This window comes from Chlamydotis macqueenii, chromosome 7 (genome assembly GCF_036417535.1).
Source record: "Chlamydotis macqueenii isolate bChlMac1 chromosome 7, bChlMac1.mat, whole genome shotgun sequence".
In the NCBI taxonomy this organism is placed as follows: Eukaryota; Metazoa; Chordata; class Aves; order Otidiformes; family Otididae; genus Chlamydotis; species Chlamydotis macqueenii.
The window spans coordinates 11,520,332-11,539,862 of NC_141562.1; the positions used below are offsets into that span (position 1 = coordinate 11,520,332).

The window sequence follows — 19,531 nt, forward strand, 5'->3', positions numbered from 1 at the left end:
GAGCTGTTAGCACCTCCTCCGACAGCAGCTAGACCCAAGATGTCATACACGTGTCTCTTTGGAATTGCAATCTCCCTAACGGTAATTTCTTATTTACTATTAGCAGTTAACTGAAGTTTAAACTAGGTTCACATGTGGGCTATGCCTGACAAGCTTTTGCCCACTGCGTTTTCAAACATGGAGTTAGGCACATTTGCCCTTTAACACAGCTCCCCCAGAGCTCATACTGAAGTCACTTCACAGACCGAATGGCTCAATACCTACCCTTCCTTGTCTCCAGCACTCTTTGAAGAGCTTCCAGTTGTTGCTGTTTTTATGGTCTCTGAGCCACAAAACATGCTTATCACAGATCCACGAATACTGAATGTCACTGTACAGTTTACTGCAGTCATCCTGAGTACATTTTCTGTCATCCTTTGGCTCATCTTTTATTTCAGATTTTACATTTATCTTTGGTGCTCTATTTGGTGGAATCTTATTTTCAACCACTGAAGCAATGATGTCATCAAGAATGTTTGGCATAGTCCTTCCACTCTTGCCACTCTATTAGCAAACAAACAAATGTACACTTAAATAATGTAAAAGCAAATAAAGTTAACGCAATTCCTTCTGCGGTAGAATGACAACATTTCACTACCAATTAGAAGCCAGCAGTGATCTCCTTCCTTTGTAGAAAACTGCATGAATTCTCACATGGAAAAACTTAATACAGTTATTACAAAACTCAATATATTGGATCGTCCTTCACTTTGTCAGGTGAAGACTTTATCGAACTTCATGGACACTCTTCATTGTATGTATCAGCTATCACTACATGTATATTAACAATTAAAACATTAATGCAAATATGTGTGTCCATATAAAGTACTAATTACAAATTAGTATTTAAAGTAGTACAGCTATCAGACTGCTTTAACTACAATGTACCAAAACAAATGACAGAGATTTTCAAATCCTGATATAAAAACCATGAGTCTTGTAACACACTTACTGCTGTTCCTGTAGAGTAAACAGGAGCAAAAGCAATCCCAGCATCTGTAGAACCTAGACGCAGTTTGCCTGCTGTTGTAGTTAATAAATCGCGTAAGGTTGAGCCCTGCTCGTTGTTCTGGGACGCGGGAGGTGAGCTTTTACAATTTGGGGACTCCAAATTATCCTGGTCTTTCTCTTCCTTTGAATGTTTTCCAGAAGGACATTCTTTGTTCTCTAAAACAAAAATAACCATTGGAAGTTTACACTGTTGTATGAGGATGCAGCCACAGGAAGAGCACTGGTACCCTGCATTTTACAGTGGTGGCAATATACTGTAGCACTAGCACTTTATTCACCTGGAAACACACCAGAGGATGAACTAGATCCTTCAAAATGCAGTCAAACAGTGTGACCATGACAAGGCCTTCCTCAGCATCTCAGACATGCAGCTGAGTGAGTACCTGTCACAAATGAGAGATGCTGTAGCTGGAAATACTGCCACATTACACCTGCGTTCCACTAGTGGCTCTTCTGGGTAACAGATTCGGATGCCACCAGGAGAAGGCATCGCAGTTTCAAGATTAAAATAAATATGGAAAAGAACATAGTGTTTTATTTTTGTGGAACATAAAACTGTGTGAATTATTCCCAATTAATTCATTTATGTATCACTGGTCCCCAAAGCCACGGGCACGGTATGACAATTTCAAACATATACCTTTCTTTTCTTCTCTGGCTTTCTGCTCTGCAAGATCAGCTAACCAATGCAGCGGTGACTGGGATTCAGGCGGTGTTAACTTGCTGTCTGTGCTTACATCACTCCTTGGACTTGTACTACCATTTGTCTCGGACTTTTGAGGAGTATTCTGGTGTTGAGGGTCAGGCATGCACAGAGAAATTTTATTACTGTGGTTAAGGACATTCTGCAAAACCTAGAAAGAACAGATTTATTTTTAAGCATTTAACTATGCTTTAATATATTTCTAAGACAAGGCCAGCATTTAACCATCATATACACAAATTAAAATGCAACTGGTACTATTCAAATATAAAAATCCACACGAATCAGAACATCTGAACAAACGGTGATGTATACACACATTTCAGACTCACCTGAGAGACACCATTCATTGTAGGGAGCTTGCCAGCTTGCGTGCTCTGCTTGCTGGTACATTGACAATGGGATTTAATTTCAAATTTTTCTCTAATACTGTGCATAGCATCTAAAAGATCTGTCAAAACTAGAAGACAATTAAGAAGAAAATAATCAGCAGCTCTCAATCATTATTTTGTGACCCTCTTTACAATACACACAGTGATGCTAAAATGCTATCTCCAAAATGCTTTTAAAAATTAAGTCATTAAAAATGCTAAATTTAACACTCAAAAAGACCGTCCAGTTTAGCTAAAAACTTGTGCAGAAAGAGATAAGGTCTTCACCTAAATAACTGCACACTGCTCTTCCGAATAATCTAATCTCCACTCTGCGTTCCCATTGCACGGCACACACCAAGCCAGCCAGCTTATTTACTCCACATCGTTCCACGGGTGCATCATTGCTTCATTTAATAAAACCATCAAACTACAGACTGAAGTGAATCACATCTTGACAAAAAAATTAGTATGCGATCGTGTAATTTAAGGCTGTTTGGTAATGGGTATGCACAGAAGAACAAAACTGATGTTATGTAGGCAGTCTTCACTGTGCTGTTTCCAGACGAGTGGTTCACTTCACAATTTAAAATTAAAACCAGTTTCAGTCTGAAACCTGTTCTGGGGAATGTCACAATTTTAATTTATTACGGAATCTAACCAACCTTCACTTCTACGTGAACTAACATGCAACAACCCATAAAATAATGGCTGGGTCTGTATTTCCAGCTTAAAATAATTCGGGAATTTACTTAAGTTTAAGGGCACATTTGAGTTTTCTACTTTCTGCTCTGCATCAACGCTGCCAGAGATCACAAGTAAAGTTGCACTAACAACAACCACACCTAAGTGCACAGAAAACAATGAAAAACAAATTCCCAAAAAACTGTTGCCACATTACTCTCCTTGGCAATACTGTCCTATGACATTCTGGAAACAGCTACGGTCAGACTTATTAAGTCCATTCTGGCTGTTTTATTCTGCTCTGAAAAGGTATAAAACAGTCAAAACAAACACCCTGATACTGCCTGTCCTGAAAACCGCTTCAGACATCTGTCAGCATACTCCTCTTTCTCTCTTCATCATTCCTGCCCCTTGCTGTTAACTGCCCAGAATCACTTGCCTTCCTGCGATGATTCGACACAATTTGCAGATTTTTACATGGAAAATGAGAAACTTCAAGAAACAACTCTTCATAGAAAGACCAGGGGGAAAAAAACCACATCCTGCTTGTTCGCAGGTGGTCTTACCAGAGCCTGGAATAATCTGTGTTGGCATCAGGTGTTTGTGATCATGAGGCTGTCCCTTCACACACTTCATCCAGGCATACAACTCCTTATCTGCAAAACAGCATTGCCAACTGTTTACTTTACCTACAGTGACAGACAGAGCTAACTAACATTTTTCAGATTAGTTTTAATTCAAAACAGTTTTCTACACACACTGTAAGCATTCTGTCCTGGTACCCTGCGTGACAGAAGATTTGCATACAACAGCTACTTTTCACAGTAAGACAAAGAACGAAGAGTTTTAACAATGCTGAAATCTGAAACAGTCGCATCTGCAACACAGACCCTTGCCAACAACCCCAAAGTTTTGAAGCATATTCCCTTTGTTACATTTAGTGAGTTGCCAGTTTAGCGTAAGCTGAAATCCTTTACAGCTGCTATTGAGCCAGTGAGACTCCTTCAATGAATTCCAACACCAAAGAGAGATACAATTAGGCTACGATGGTATGATTAATTTAAATTGACATAATCCGTGCTCCAACTGAAAGTGGCTGTCTTCAACCAGAGAGGGACAAACAAGCCAAAAAGATGAGCCTTTAACCAAATCAGTTCTCTGCTTTGGCCTACCACGCACTGATGTTACTGGTGGCACAAAGGAGAGAGAAGCTGCATCCTGGATTTATGTCAAATCAAAGCAACCATGAAACCACAAGTCTGTATGTACTGGTTGCAAATCATTTGCAGCAGCAGAGAGAGCCTAACTGGCAGGAGAAGCTTTCTATAAAAGTCTCAGGATGATTGTCCTTGACAGAAAAATAGGCAGTGTGAAGACAAGACAGAGGAAGAACAAGAGCAAAAAACATCGGGCCAAGTGGTCATGGACCTGCTATGTGATTCTGGGGCAGAAAAAGAAATGTAATTTCTCTCTCAGCCCTCAGTCTTGTATCCTATCCACTGAACTGTTAGTTTTAAAAAACTCTTCAAGTCTTTTTACTAGTTTGCTCAGCTCTAGCAGTGTAAACTAAGGAGTACACTAAAGGAAGCATTTAGCACATTTAAAGCATTGTTTTCTTACATTGTAATAGATACACAATGTACCAAGTGTTCCTTTCAGATAAACACTAGATTTGTTAGCTACTTTGTAGTTTTCGTAACTCCTAAAACATTGAAATATGTAACTGTCCACGAACACAAATCAAAGAAAAAACCAAAACTACTTAACATATTTTATCACTGAAATGCCATAACACAGCATTCCACTTGATGGTGCCACAAACTGTCTGAAGGTAACAAACGACACACATCCACTCACTCATGGAGTAATGACAGAAGTCTCCGATAAATATCTGAATATGGAATATTTAAACCTCCGAGATTCCTGCTGAAGCAGGGGGAAACCAGTGTATTCTCCGTTACATTTAGCAACTGTGAAAACAACTACCAGTTCCAGGAAAAATGGTGTAATATAAAGTGCTGTTCTATAGAGATGGGTGGGTAGTTCTGAACTTTGTAAGACTGCCAAAGGAGAGGAGAGAGTTCACACGAATCGTACAGTACCGTTAGAAATAAAGGTGCGGAGAGGGAAGCTATCATACTTCTGCTTCTGCATGTAACGTTGTGACGGACAGCAAGAAGAAAGTCTTCCCTGTTAGAGGACTGAAAAGAAGTCTGCTTCTGTATACTACTTTTTCAAGCTCTGAAGACATTTTACTAACATTTTCCTGGCTAGTTAACATGTACACTATAAAAAGCCTCTGACTGCGTGTTCCCACTAGGGTAAATAATGTTCGGCACATATCCCGAGCCACGTCAGAGGGATGCACACATACAGACTTAAGCCAGTTAAGAGCTGCTGAAGCAGCCTCCAGCACTGAAGCATTAACGACTGTTCTCGGTGTTGGAAAACATCGACATCGGTTCCCTAGGAAATTCATGCTCTGATGGAAGTCTCTGGGAACATCCTATAACCACAGTGTAGGAGGCCTCTCACTGCAAGCCAAGGACAAAGTGGATGAGTCGCTCCATTTGCTAAAGATTTGCCACCTAACAGTTAAACTGTATTTTACTAATGTTTCACATCTGTGACATTACGCTGCTATGACAAACATAGAAATGCTTTTCAGAACAGCATGATATTTGAATCAGTTCCCGGTGCAGTGTTTGACCACAGAACTGCGCCAGGGCACAATGCCCGCCACCCAGGGGAGGGCAGTCCTTTCCAACAAGCACCCTGAGCACCAATGTCACCGCCGAGTGCTGAACGACCAGATCTTCCAAGCCAGTCCTCCTTTCAATTGCAACCAGGCTGGGTCACTCAGAAATCACATGTTTGTAAGTCAGCCCTGTTCTACCTCACTACAGACTAAACTAGACACTTCCACTGAAGCACAGGAATTAGGTTAAACCGAGCATGTGTGTAGGCAGCTGGACTGTGAAACCTCCATTAACACTCATTTTTGAGTACTATCCGAAGTATTTTTCTCCACCTTTCTTTTTTATAATAGAAAAAATTAGGCTGTTAAGTCAATATGACAGACCACGTACTTCTGAAGGGAGGACTCCGGAAAGCACTCAAATCAAGGCAAGTTTTAACAGCCATGAGCAATCATAAAGCAGGGAGGTGTAACGGAGTGCCAGTCTCACAGCTGAAGAACAAGATTTAACCTTGAGGGGCAAGGCACCAGCAAGCTGAGACAATTCATACAAAAAGACTGAAAAGTGGACAAAGACCTAAAATAGCCTCCACAGTAGCTGCTTTCTGAATGACTGATTCTGCATCTACTGACAAAAGGAGGAGGTGAAAAGGATCTAAGAGAAACCAAAATACACAAGTAGTAATTTAACACTTTACAGAAAGGCAGTTACACTAGTGGATCAGCAGCTCTGCCACAAATGAGAATAAACAGCCTATACAATACCGTAGTTCATAAAGAACTGACCTCTAGAACTTTTTCTTTCCTTTGCCTTGTAACAATCCAGGCAGACCACAAATCCACATTTTTGGCAGACCCAATGAATGTTAAATAATGTGGCTTCACATGCATCACACATCTCACGGACTCCTCTCACTGCTCTCTTCCACGCAATTTTGGCTGAAATACAAAATAAGCAGAATAAAAGGACTGAAATTTAAATGCAAAGCACAGAATGAACAGCCTTCATATATGAAGCATTGGTTTTTTTCCCCTCAGACGCAACTGAGTGTGGGGGCAGGAAAGTCATCCTTCAGAAAGACATCATCAACACCTAAGCCCTTAATTGCACTACACAGCAGCCCCATCAACGCTACTATCAATGCACTACAAAGAAATTAAAGCATCCAAAACCACAGACCAAAGTAATACAGAAAGAATATTCCTGTTCAACAGGAGCGGGTTGCAAGTACGAAGATCATCTTTAACATGTATTTTTAACCCCACACAATGAAGAGAGCTGGCTTTTCACCTCACTGCCTACGGGACGTGTTTAATCTCAAGGGCAGCCAAGCTGGTGAGCTGGATGGTTAAAATCAGCAGGAGGAGAGGGAGGTGCCTGTGCTGGAGATCTGGCTATTACTTCTGCTTCCAACTCCTCCTCACGTTGCCTGGAATTAGTGGAACTACCAGTCCGTTTCCAGCCTGTGCCCATCTGCCATGGGCCAGAAGGACAGACTAAACGTGGCTTTGGTGGGGAGGAGGCGATGGTGTCAGCACATGCTCCACGGGGCCCACGCTGTCACACTATTCTCCTTTGTTTTGGGAAGGAGACACGTCAGAAACATAACGTCTGTTGGCAGGAGTCGGTACCTGGCTCGCTGCAGGCCTTGGCTTGGAGCTGGCTGCTCTGGCTGGAGAGCTGGAGGCCAAGCCGGGAACCGAGACTGCTCCAGTCCCAACAGCAGCCTGGCCCCGGTCCCAGCCCTGGCCCAGCACAGCCACCAGCACAGGGAGGGGGAATGGGCTGACCCACTGAGGAAGGTCCCTGCCCCTTCCCGACATACCCTCTTAGAAACAGCTTAGGAAAATCAACGTGACAGTTCGGTGAGGTGAGCTACTGAAAAGGAAGTAATGGGTTATGATGAACACAAACAGTTGAGCAAAACTGCAGAACACTTGAGAGCATCTGAGCTTTTCTTACCGTCTTTTTTCACCCAGGACATGGCTGTTTTCTCAGACGTTACTAACTGACAAAATTTATCACCTATGATATCTAGAATGTATTTAGAAGTTTCTAGGTCCAGTTCATCATCTTCATAGTTTTCATGTGTCCATAAACTCAGTGCTTCATCATCATACTGATCAGGAGAGGAGAAACCATCTATCCTAACCACTCCGTTCTTACTAAAAGATAACCTAAAAATGAAAACAGATAGTTTAACTGCATATATAATTGTATTCTGTGATTTACAGTTTACTTGCTAATTTACCATACTGCCTATGTCTTACAGCAAAAGTTAGTTTTCTTTACCTTCCTTAGCATCCTGCCCTATTTTCTAATTTAAAAATAAATCCTACTACCAAAACCAGCTTTAAAACAATGCATGTGAGGAAGCATGAAAAGTAAAATTAACTTTTTTGGCTCTTTTTGCATCCAGCTTACTCTTCATTCTCTCTCTGCAACATTTATTACTGCTTTAAAATTGCAGATAGGAAAATGACCTTATTTTTCTTTTTTTTTTTTCTTGCCAAAGTTTGGTTCCACCTATTCCTCACCTTTAATTTTTGGAGTGTCTGTGACAGCACTCACTCAGTCTCACTCATATTCTATAGATCTTTCTGTTCTACTGCTGTCAGACTTAGAAAACAGGAGTTTCGACATTTAAATATGTATTTAAAGAACAAGAAGAAATGATGGATTTTCAGTTACAATAATGACTTCCAACAGTAGTGCAAACTCCGTTTACAATTCAAGCCCTACTATCTAAACAGAAAGAAAATAATTAAACTGCTGTCTATATTTACTACAATATATTCAAAACATTCAAATTTTAAAATTCCATAATTGTGTTTTAAAGTGTTGGTAAAACTTTATCACTGATGTTCTTTCCTTTATACAGGGTTGGGGCAGGGGGGATATCAAACCTCTGACATTGCCACGTTAGGAGGCAAATATTCTTACACATAAGGTATTCCAAGTCCAACCTTGAAATGATTCTTGCAGGACTACTAAGTCTTGTAACTAAAGCTTCATTATGAAAAATGAAACCGAACCTAGGGAACAACTTCCTGTCCAAAACAAGCTGGATATATACTGACAACACAGCCCACGCAGAAATTAAAGTTGGTTTTGTTCTGTCTCGATAGCTGTGCTGCCTGCACCACATACACTACGCTGCATCCTGGGAGATTTTCCTCCCGACTTGTGAGTTTTCCTTGATTGGCCATTAACTGTGGAAAAAGCAGGTCACAACTCCTCTGTCCTCAGAAAACTCCCAGAAAACCTGGAGCAGCATTCCCACCGTATATTGGCATAAGAACAATTGCGAGTAAGTGCACCTCTGCGGTTGTACAACTTGTCCAGAATAACTGAAGCCTGCCTTTTGAATATCCCACTTCAAATGTCAGACACCTGTGTAATGGTGATGTGCTGCATTTTTTACTTGCCTAAGGTACACTGGGCAGCTGTTCTGACATCTTTGCTACAAAGCTTTAAACAGCAATGAAGTCAATCCACAGAAGAAATAAGAAATACAAATGTAAATACTGTTAAATCAGGTGGTGTCTTTTATCAGGGAGACTGGCTGAGCCAGAAAAATCAGATAAGCTTTCAAGCATGCAAGTCCTCTGTCAGTATTATTTTTAAAAGCTAACTCACCACATTATCAGAAAAATAGCTGTACTTACCGCCGAAAGTAGTAAAATCTACAGAACACTGGTGAGTGAGTTGGTTCTTCTCCTTTCTTACTTCTTATTAACCTACATTCTCTGCACTTTTGCAAATTTGGTCCTATTTCAGAGCAAGAATCATCCTGCAAGAAGGACTCTCCCGTTTGCTTCAGCTTCTTTACTTTGCGCCAATCTTTTAACACTGAGCGAGGTATACCAGCTGCAAAAGTAAGGAGAGTTTCAGATGAGGCAGTGGCAGCCCTTACTTGCAGAACCCAGCCAGATCAGTCAACATTTCTGGAAATACATTTGTTACCCGCATAACGTAGTTTCATTATTTCATTTGTCTGCTTGTCAGCACTGAAGTTTAAAAAGCGTAGCTACCAATTAGACTTACACAGGCAGGAGCACAGTTACCTACCTCCTGAACTACCAGGAACACCTAGGTCACTGTATTTTCTCTTATATCAGGTGTATTGTTCACCAAATAGTCCGCTAAAAACATCTTCATAATCTCATTCTTACAAAACAAGCAAAGAAATACAACACCCCAAGAAAGGCCTGAATTGTTTCAAGCGAAAATGCGTGCAAAAAAGGCAACAATTTAATGAACGAAAACAGAGCTTAAAAAAAAAAAAAATCCTACTACAAAATATATTTTTGCTGAGGGTTACAGATGTGATTACAGAAGAGCAGCTCTATTCACATGTAACTCATCTGAACTTCATGTTAAAATATCAGGCGCAAGGAAGAACAGAATCCATTTAATTTCTGTCAAGTTTACTGGCTTTGCAAGGCTAAGCAGCACAATTCTATTTTCGACATTAAAGTCAGCAGATCTGACACTGAGTAACACGAGGAACAAATCTGTTGAGTAATATGGGCAATTTTCACATACACATTTTGAAACGGAACTCTGCTGTTATTTAACAGTTTTAATGGCTTTTAGAAGTGGCATGAGCTTCATCTGCAGAAAGACCCAAGTATCTATCATTTCATCTACCACCACTCTTTAAAGTTCATGTCCTGTAAACAGGGATCTGACGCAGGATGATAGAGAGGTCAGGGTGCTAACTCTGGACTTGGTACCTGGGTTCAGATGTGTATTTTGCCAGAGATGACTTGTGCAAACTTTGCAAGTGACAGACTGCCTACGCCTCGGTTCATGGCCTAACAAAATGCACTCCCAACTCACCCAAGGAGCATGAGTGTAACTGGAGTAAAACCTGAGAGCAGAACAGGCCAAAGTGCAGGTTTGCTAGTCCAAAACAATGTTTTCTGCCCTGGAACCAGAGATATTGGGTGTCATCTGGGAGTTACTAGACTTCAAGCTCTGTGGGCAGGAACTTGGAAGACCCCCAACGCCTGCACGACTGTAAAATGCCTTCATTCGCAGAAGGGAGCCTTGCAGCCTGGAGCTCTGAGCGCTCTGGCTAGCACACAGGCTCCTGGGGCTTTCCCAAACAGCATGAGGACAAAGCAGCTTTCAACCCTGGCAGTTTCCAGACACCACCCACATTGCGAAACTGCCACCAAGCCCAGATCCTGAAGCACAGTTATCTTCAGCTGCCCACGGGGAGCCCAGGCAGCCATCCCATGGGGACCTGCTCTTTCCTGAAAGCTCCTCAAGCTTGACTATGGTTTTGTATAAACCTTTGTGGAAAGTCCTTAAGAAAATCTGACCAGCGCGCTCTCAGAAACTGTAACGAAGCTTCCTGAAGAAAAACTAACAGTCCTCAAGAAAAACTAACAGGAGTACCAGAAATGTTCACCTACTTAACCTGTCAAGTAGGAGAAACGGACAGAAAGACCCCAGGTCTAGCAGGTTTCAGGAGAGGACGGAAAGCTTAAGAAGCTGCAACCACAGGACAGGCGTAACTTGTTAATGGGCAGGACACAGGCTGTGCCACTCACAACGGAATGTAATACCAACTCCTACCCATTTCCCAACCTAAGTTCCATGACGTATTACCATAGACCACTTTTACACTCCGGTACCAGCCAAAACAAGAAGCGACAGCCTTCCCTTAACTGAGTAAGCGATCCTTCTACAGCAAACCTACAAAAACATATTTTGCAATAATACAAAGGTTATAAAGACTTATGTTACACGTATCTATTTACAGTTCACTTTAAGAAGTGAAACTCAGAGACACACTACAGGCATGTTCTCCTTGATCTTCCCTTAAGTTGAAAAAAAACACAAACCAAAACAGTAATACTACTACCACTGGACCCAGGCCAGAATACCTCAGACAGATGGCAACACTTCCAGCACCCTGTACAACTCCGGCATCAAGTACTCTCAGACACCAGAGGAGTAACTTTAGCCACCACGCAGTGAAAAGCCAGAGAATGCTATTACAGGGAGCAGTACTCATTTTCTTACTACTTGTACTTAAAAATTCTTGTGAGAAGTAATTAAATAGTAGACTTTCTCATACTCAAGCAGAACAAAGCCAAAAGAATAGTCCTTGGAGAAGAATAAATTGGGATAAAAAAAGAAGGTAAGTTCTTAAATAAAATCCCTCATGTTGGCAGACCAGTTTCTCTTTTCAGATAAATCTAGTTACAATCTCCTATGTGCTACAGCATTTCATTTAAATTGAAATTTGTATTTCCCTAAATTTCTTTATTCCTTAAACAAGAGGGATGTTAACACCATGTAATAGGCATGCTAGCTAGGAGTGTAAAATGATTCTCCGCCAAACCCGTCATTACTTTATCCAAATCATAACAGAGTGGCATCAGGCTCTCAAGGAACTGCCTCTGGCTCCCTGATCAAAGGATGAATTAAAGTTCAACAATAGAGAACCTCTCCCTCCAGTAGTGCTCTAAAAATAAATGCATTAGATCTTAAAAAAAAAAAAAAAAAAGTATCAATACAAGTGGCACAACTATATGCACCAGTCTGCTGAATTCTGACAGACAGCACAAACCAGTTTGTTTACTGCTTATTTTTAGGCCAAGAACCAGTTTGTTAACACACATATACAAAATCTCGAATTTCTTAAACCAGGATATTTCAAATGGCCTCAAGGCAGATAAATCTGGGCCTACTCATTTACACAAGCATGCTCTTTTAACTCTTTTCCCAGCTATCGTGCACGACGAACCCTCCAGAATTAACATTCTGTTTGACTTCACATTAGTCTGTCTCTTCCAAATCAGATTAATATACTCACTGCTGTTACTGCCGCTCTGTAACTTCAGCTTGCTTTTTTCTTTGGCACTCCTGCTAAGAACACCATTCGGTTTTACTTCTTCCTCCATATCACCCTTTTTTTTCTGCAAATCATTTTGTTTCTTTTTGTAAGTTGGCTTGGGCTGCCGTTTAGTCCTTTGCTCTGACTTGCTCTCGCTTTCATCAGAGTCTCCGCTTTCAGAGCCAGACTCGTAAGTTCGCTTTGCTTTTCTCCTAGGGTGCTTATCTTCCTTTGCAAACTTATCTGCCAAGATTTTACTATCTATGTTATTTTGCAAATCATTTGATGTAGAAGCTATTAAATTGACAGTACATGGCTTAATAATTTCTGAAACACTGTTCCCTGAATTCTCTTTTTTATTAGTGTTTTTATCTTCCTCCGAATGTCTTGTTAGCCAAGCCTTTTTCAGTTTAGTGTGGTAGTTTGGCTGACTCGTCTGGGAAGTTTGCCCACTGCCTACAGAGTTCGCTTTGTTTATTGTATTACAGACGATAGCACTGTCTAGGGAGAGAGAGGTTGAAAATGTCTGATTTTTTACAGAGTTGGACTCTGTCTCACTGGTGTTACTACTTTTAAACTGAGCTGCAGCCAACGCTGCCTTGTGCTTTTTCAAATGGACAAAGTCGGTGGAGCCGGAGAATCCCGAGCTGGGCTGAGCAGCGCTGCCTGTCTTGCCAGCGGTGGGTGTAACCGGAGCTGGAGTGCTGACCTTGCATTCCTGGGTCTGCGCCACAGCCTGACTAGCTGCTCTCGAGGCAGGACACTCCAGCGGCGTGCAGGTCAAGACCGTGTTCGACAAGGAGTAAGTCACCTCTGAACTACCCCAGCTGGACACGCTGGTAGTTGTTGCTGCTGCTGTGGTGACATCCGTTTTGGTACTGCAGATCATAGCTGTCGTAGGGGTGACAGCACGAGGAATGCTGCCTTGCGAGACAGCTGGAAATTTCTTTTCATACTGTGTGCGAGCACTGTCTGAGTTCATATTTGGCAGAACGATTCTTCCAGTCTCCCTGGCTTCCGCTGTTTTCAGGCAATCTGCTTGATTTGTCACAGCTGAAGATCTCTCACTAACTCTGTCTTTGGAAGCAGACTGCATTACCGGTACGCTATCGTATTTCGTGCTAGAAGGAGGACGCACAATAACAGATGCTGTAGCGGACTGTGACTTTCCACTTACTCTTTCAACGTGCCAATCTACTTTTTCATTATTTGGTGCGTTACCAGACTTCCATATTTCTGATAAATTCTGTTCAGAAGCGCCCTTGTAAACAGCCTGAGCTTCCTTAGGCTCAGGTACTAAAGTTGGTGGTTTCTGCAACTCCTGTATTTTGCCACCACCAGCATTAACAGGTTGAACAGGGGTCAGAGTGGGAGGTGAAAGGCTGCTGTAGCTGTTTTCCTTCTTCTCCGGGTTCTGGTGCACAGGGGGGTGAAACACGGGGGCTCTATGCAAGGCAGGCATACTCCGGAGTGTATTTGAAGATGAGACTGACAAGTGAGTAGGGCTCCTGCTGTCACTTCTGAAAGAATTTACTGAGTGAGACTGCACTGACTGCGAAAGCTGCTCGGGTATCTTGCTCACAGAGCTTTCACTCTCTGGCTGGTGCTTAATTAAAGGTGGAGGTTTTGAAAGAGAAGAAATGTAAGAGGGGAGAGACTGGGGACTAGCTGCTGTTGAAGGACAATTAGTTTGCTTATCAACATATGCACCTGAAGCTTCCTTTGAGGGGTACGATCTTGGCGGTTCATTTACAACACTGTTAGACAAGGTTGTGAAATAGTTACTCTGTGGCAAACTCTGTGGAACTGAATGCTTCATTTTATACAGTTCTGACACAGAGCGTTCAGCGTCTTTGTCATATTTTACTGAATGGCTTTTGGGACTTGAAGATAAGGACGTTACCCTGGAATAATTCTCTCTCTCTCCCTCCAGTGCCTTTATTTTAGCTGTAAAAGGAGCAACTTCAATACTTTCTTGGAGTATCCGTCTGTGTTCTTCTTTGTATTTGCTCAGTCGCTCTCCAGTCTCCTGTGGCGGCCTTGGCAGCTGGTTCAGCATTGGATCTGCAAAATGTCTGTGCATATGGCTCTCCTTCGCTGCCTGCGTTCTGCTTTGCTCTAGCTCCGCCTTTACCGGTGCGGTTGTAACGGAACGTAAAGGTTCAATAAACGCTTTCCTCTCCAGATCTCTGTTTGAAAAAGATTAAGCAGACACACTTTAGTCAGAATGTAGTGCAATGTGCTGAACAGAAGACCTTTCTTCCCATGCTCCGAACAAAGTTATCTATTAACACAAAACAAACTTTTCTTTATATTAGGTACACTTTTCAAAAGTCTTCAGATGACTCAAGAACTCAAGTACCACTGTAAGTCAACAGGGCAGAGTCTATTTTGCAGCAGACTGACAAGCGTTTCTCTATTACAGGCACCTACATTTACGAATAAACTGAAAGGAAGCTAGAAGACATCATCAGCTGCTGAAATGTCCCCCCTCACACAGAGTTAAACAGCAAACTTACTCTTTGTGATGCTCTACAATACTTTTGGACAGTGGCGGGCTGGAATGCGTTGTCAGTTTGAGAGGCCGAAGAGGATCTGCACTGGACGGTCGCACAGGAATGTGACTCAGTAAACCAAGGCTGTCAGCTGAGGTCACCGGGGTGGGCTGGTGTAACCATGGGCTGGGAGTATTCTGTTAACACCAACCAAACAGGGAAAAAAAAAAAAAAAAAAAAAAAAAAAATCAGATTTCAAAATAATCATGGGACCGCAAGAGTTACTGTGTCAAGTCCTATTAATGATCAGAGTAAAGTAATATACTTCAACATCAAGCACATACAGTAAATAAAATCCAATGTTTTAATCCACTTTTTGATCAACTGGAACATCTGATTCTACTTCTCCCAGATCTGTGGCATACAAAATAGCTTACAGATTTCAGAAGCGTTCTTAGAACCCTTTAATTTTCAAGTATTCAGCATGAACATTTAATTCTAGAATAGCTCCTCAAGCTCATCAAAATCAGCAAACCAGCAACAGTCTGACAGCACTTCAGTTACCAGTAAACGGACCATTGGCCCTTCAAGGAACTGCAGGAAGTATTTATTTCAAAAGACAAATACAGTTTAGTATTTCTAGAAAACAATTTCATCTTCAGCTTCGTAACAGATCTCAATACAAAGGACAGATGTATTCTCCATCTCTCTCGCCTTTCTTTCTCTCCTCTGAGACCTGCTTACAAGAAACTCCCGCAGAGGACCAGAGAGACAGGACACTCTGTTGAAGGGGTGCTCAGGTGCTGGGGAGAAGCCAAGAAGGGACTGGGACAAGAGTGAGCAGAGCTCTCATGCGCACCCCAAAGCCTCTTGGTGCTGCTCCACCCTGAAATCCTGGCACTGGCCAGAACTTCTTCCCCTCCTCTGCTCCTTACCAGCCCATCCCTCTCCTTCTCCCCAGTATGGGCGACTCTCACTTGAGAATTGCTGCAGCAGAAGGGGAGCCAAGAGCTCTCATGACACACACAGAGCACAGAATAGATTTGCAGGTGCTACAACTTTGAAGTTCTGATTTCTTGAATATTTAAAGCAACCGCATAGGTTTGCGTTAACAGTTTTACCGCATGCGTTTCCTAAGCCAGGAGTTCCCAACGCTGTGGTGAGTTCCCACGAATCGCTTGTAAGCTGTATTAAAGTATTATGCAAAAAAGGCCCACCACCTTCTCCCTAGAAGGGCTGGGGAACATCTGCTTGAGCACCAAGCGTTGCCCAAACAGCTTTGTGACTCCACTTGCAACCACCTACAGCCCAGCCCAAAGACAGGAGCTGCCAAAGCCACCTGCAGTAGGAAAAAGTAGGAAAAAGGTGGACTTGGGGGCACACACACAGACACGGCTCAGCCCTGAGCCGAGGGCTGCTGCTACTCCTGTTACAGCTGAAACACAGATCCCTTTCTGCGATCGTGGCATCCATGACAACTGGCTTTGGAAACACCCTTTCTCGGTTTCTAAGACGCATTTTAAAAAAAGCCTCCAGTGCAAGAGCCAGAAGACAAGTCACCACAAGACAACTGCCACATATCAACATAATTAAAAAGCTACGTGCCTCGGTCTGCAGGGCTGCATACTTCAGGCAGCCAGAGCAAAAACAGAGTCTATTGTAAGTTCTTCAAAATGGACTTCAGCATGCGGTGGAGCAGGCAGCAACACGAAAAGATAAATCCACCTATAGTTTTCTCTTAAGCTTTTCTTCTCTGCTGCATTTGACTTTATCACATTTTAGATCAAACTGACTTCATATTACAAGCCCAACTCAAACTGACTGTTTGGGAAAGACTTGGCCACAATGGTTTGGCTTTTCTCAAGAATGAGGCTGAGGAAGAATAGCTTTTCTCATAATGAAGAAGAAAAAAATCTTTATAACCATTCAGAAACTCCAAGCTTTGACGCAAAGGCTTACAATTTGGCAGAAAGACCACTGTCAGCGACATGCCTTTTGTGGTCCCTGTGAAAATCTGCCCAAATTAGGCCAAGTTGTAAGCCTCTGAAAATCAGTATGCACATGCTCCGTGGAGGTTTGATTGAAGCTGGCAGCAAAGTTCTCCAAAGTTTTTGTCTGCGCTACACATGCTTCATTTTACACTGTTCCTCTAAGGTGCCTGCAATGAGCATGTCGTGTCCCAATCCTGCAGGAGCTGAGAAAACTTTTCCTGTAATTGCCACGTCTGCCTGCCAAACACCGCCACCACACCGGGCGCTAGGCTGAAAAACACAAACCACTTCTTCTGAGACTTCAGTGGTTACACGCAGCAGACAGAGGAATCACCCTGACTTGAATACAGAGGAGTAGAAAGCAGATGGGAAGGCAGTGATGTGTGTTAACAGGAACAGAAGGGGAGAAAAAAATATGCCAAGAGAGGGGTACGCAGACAGGTGTAAAGACAAGAGAAACGGGTGCAGAGCGCAAGAAAGATTTATAAATGCTGGAGTATTTCTCTTCAGAACTTCCCACCGGGTTCAGGACTCCCTCTGTCTCAGTCTTTCTCCATTATCTAGCAAGCATATATGAAATTTCACTATGAAGACAACTGTCCTGCCTCTCTTAGTATTTAAACTTACCTAACAGTTTTCATCATTTGAGGTGGCAGATAGTCAGTCAGCGGACTCGAGGTCCCAAACCAGTTGGTTGAACTCAACTGATCATAAACTAAAACCAAATTATTCTGTCTTTCTTTAAAATACTTAGGAGATCAAGGTCTGGAAGAACGCCATATTGATGTCCACTGCGAGACAGCGGTTACTACTGGATTTCTGCTTCCAGTTAGTGTTGCGCCTACTCAAAAAACCCACCATCAACACACACTGGGTGTGATATAAACCACCACGTCTGTACCTAGAAAATCCTAAGTAGGAGATAGCAGCCCTGGCTAAATACGTCATTAAGAAACAAGCACAACTTACCCTTCTCAAGGAAGCCTCTGCGTTAACGGGAGGTTCTGGGTGGACCCATTTGGAGGAGGGCAGACCGAGTCCTGAGTAAGCATGTGTTCCATTTGGGTACTGCCAAATAATTGGATAAAGCCCTAGCTGATTATAGGAAGCAGAAGGATGAGCTTGTCCAAGAAGATGTGGAGACTGGTGTTGTAACATCTGTTGCTGCTGCTGGTGTGCTAATGCCAAATGGCTTAAGCTGCTAGCATGAGCAGTCTCTAGTCGCGGATGGCCACCCAGCAAGGAGGCAGCAGGCACTCCGGGTAACACTGCAGGAAGTAGATGAGGGTGATGAACAGAATGGTGAGAGGCGGTACTAAGGGGGTGAGTGTTAATAGCGGACAAGGGAGCCTGAGCTGAAGACCCAGCTAGCAGATGGGATGAACCAGTTAATGCAGGATGATGAGCGTTTGGATTTAAACAGGTTCGGTGGGATGAGGAATGCAGAGGATAATTATGCTGATGCAAATAAGGTGAAATGTGATTAGTTCCTGTTTCTTGTCCAATCAGAGTGGGGTCCCTGTACACTGTGAAATGTTCATTCTTGTCAATGATAAGAGGACTTTTAGTAGCTTCTAGAGCACTAACTCTAGCTGGAACTGGATGAAAACTAGACCTAGGCAAATCATGATCAGTTTTATTGGCTGACCTTGTTAATCCAGTAGCATGGCTGTTTTGAGAACTAACCTTAGACTTCACAGTATCAGAAGATTGGGTGAATTTAGGCTTAACATCAGGTGACTTTGTTTTAGGATGATCAACTGAAGCACTAGGTTTTGCCTTCACAGAATCGGGGACTGGACTTTGTTTATGCAGTTTACTCTCTTCTGCTAGAGAAGCTACATTTAACGAAGACATAAACGAGCCATACTGCACTTTTTCTTTTTCAGGATTTAAGTGTTCGTTTACTGGTAACGTTTTTACAACCCCAGGTTGTATCAAATCCGTTTTGTTAACAACACCGCTAACCCAACTTTGATCAGCTTCCTGTTTTCTTGCTTCAAGGAAATTTGCATTTGCAAACTGCTGTTTTAAATCGCTGCTGTGAGATTCTATTTTCTGAACCGTCTGCAAACCAAAGGTACTTGCAGCATTATCCTGGCTCTCCTTTTCAGAGTTTTTTTCATTAGTAACGTCAACAACACATTTTGGAGTAGGAGGTCTGGGTACAAACTGCTCATTTTTTAATTCTGCAGCATGATGTTTTTCTGCGTTGCACTCTTGAACATGTGGATCCTTGGCATTCTGCTCATAAGGTGTTGGCTGCTCTGCTGCACGGAGTGAAGATTTTTCCTGCTGATCTAAGACGGATGACTTCAATCTCTCTGTCTCTTCGTGTTTTTTATCCTCCTGTATTTCATCCCATGGAGACTGCCTATCTGTTAGTGTCTGTTCTACTCCCTCAATAGTTTGGGATTTTCCTTCTTCTCCATTTATCTTCAAAGTCTTCTTGCTTTTTAACTCATTTTCCGAATTCTGCTCTGAGGACGAATCTGTTAATCTTTTATTTGAAATTTCTGAGTCACTGCTCTCAGAGTAATCTGAGATATTGTCTGTCCGCAGTCTCTTCATATTTAATTTTTTTTCATCCTCTTCAGGTTTTCTTCTTTTACTAAGGAAGTGTTTACTTTTGTTTTTGGGGTTTTCTGCAAAAGATAAAAACATGTCTATCACATTTGCAGT

General features: G+C 42.3%; 1 protein-coding gene across 7 annotated transcripts in view; it reads right to left on the reverse strand.

Annotated features, from left to right (window-relative positions):
• JMJD1C (jumonji domain containing 1C) overlaps positions 1-19,531 on the reverse strand; it is a 167,366-nt gene that overhangs the window by 13,909 nt on the left and 133,926 nt on the right. For 6 of the 7 annotated variants that reach the window (XM_086752787.1, XM_086752790.1, XM_086752789.1 and 3 more), the window contains 11 exons: positions 17,819-19,494; positions 14,883-15,055; positions 12,343-14,552; positions 9,176-9,377; positions 7,470-7,684; positions 6,293-6,445; positions 3,375-3,464; positions 2,086-2,213; positions 1,691-1,904; positions 992-1,206; positions 265-543 (listed from right to left, as the gene is read on the reverse strand). In XM_086752787.1, coding sequence (XP_086608913.1) covers positions 265-543; positions 992-1,206; positions 1,691-1,904; positions 2,086-2,213; positions 3,375-3,464; positions 6,293-6,445; positions 7,470-7,684; positions 9,176-9,377; positions 12,343-14,552; positions 14,883-15,055; positions 17,819-19,494 — 5,555 coding nt within the window. The remainder of the gene's footprint in view (positions 1-264; positions 544-991; positions 1,207-1,690; positions 1,905-2,085; positions 2,214-3,374; positions 3,465-6,292; positions 6,446-7,469; positions 7,685-9,175; positions 9,378-12,342; positions 14,553-14,882; positions 15,056-17,818; positions 19,495-19,531) is intronic. The other variant, XM_086752792.1, reaches the window with a different exon arrangement.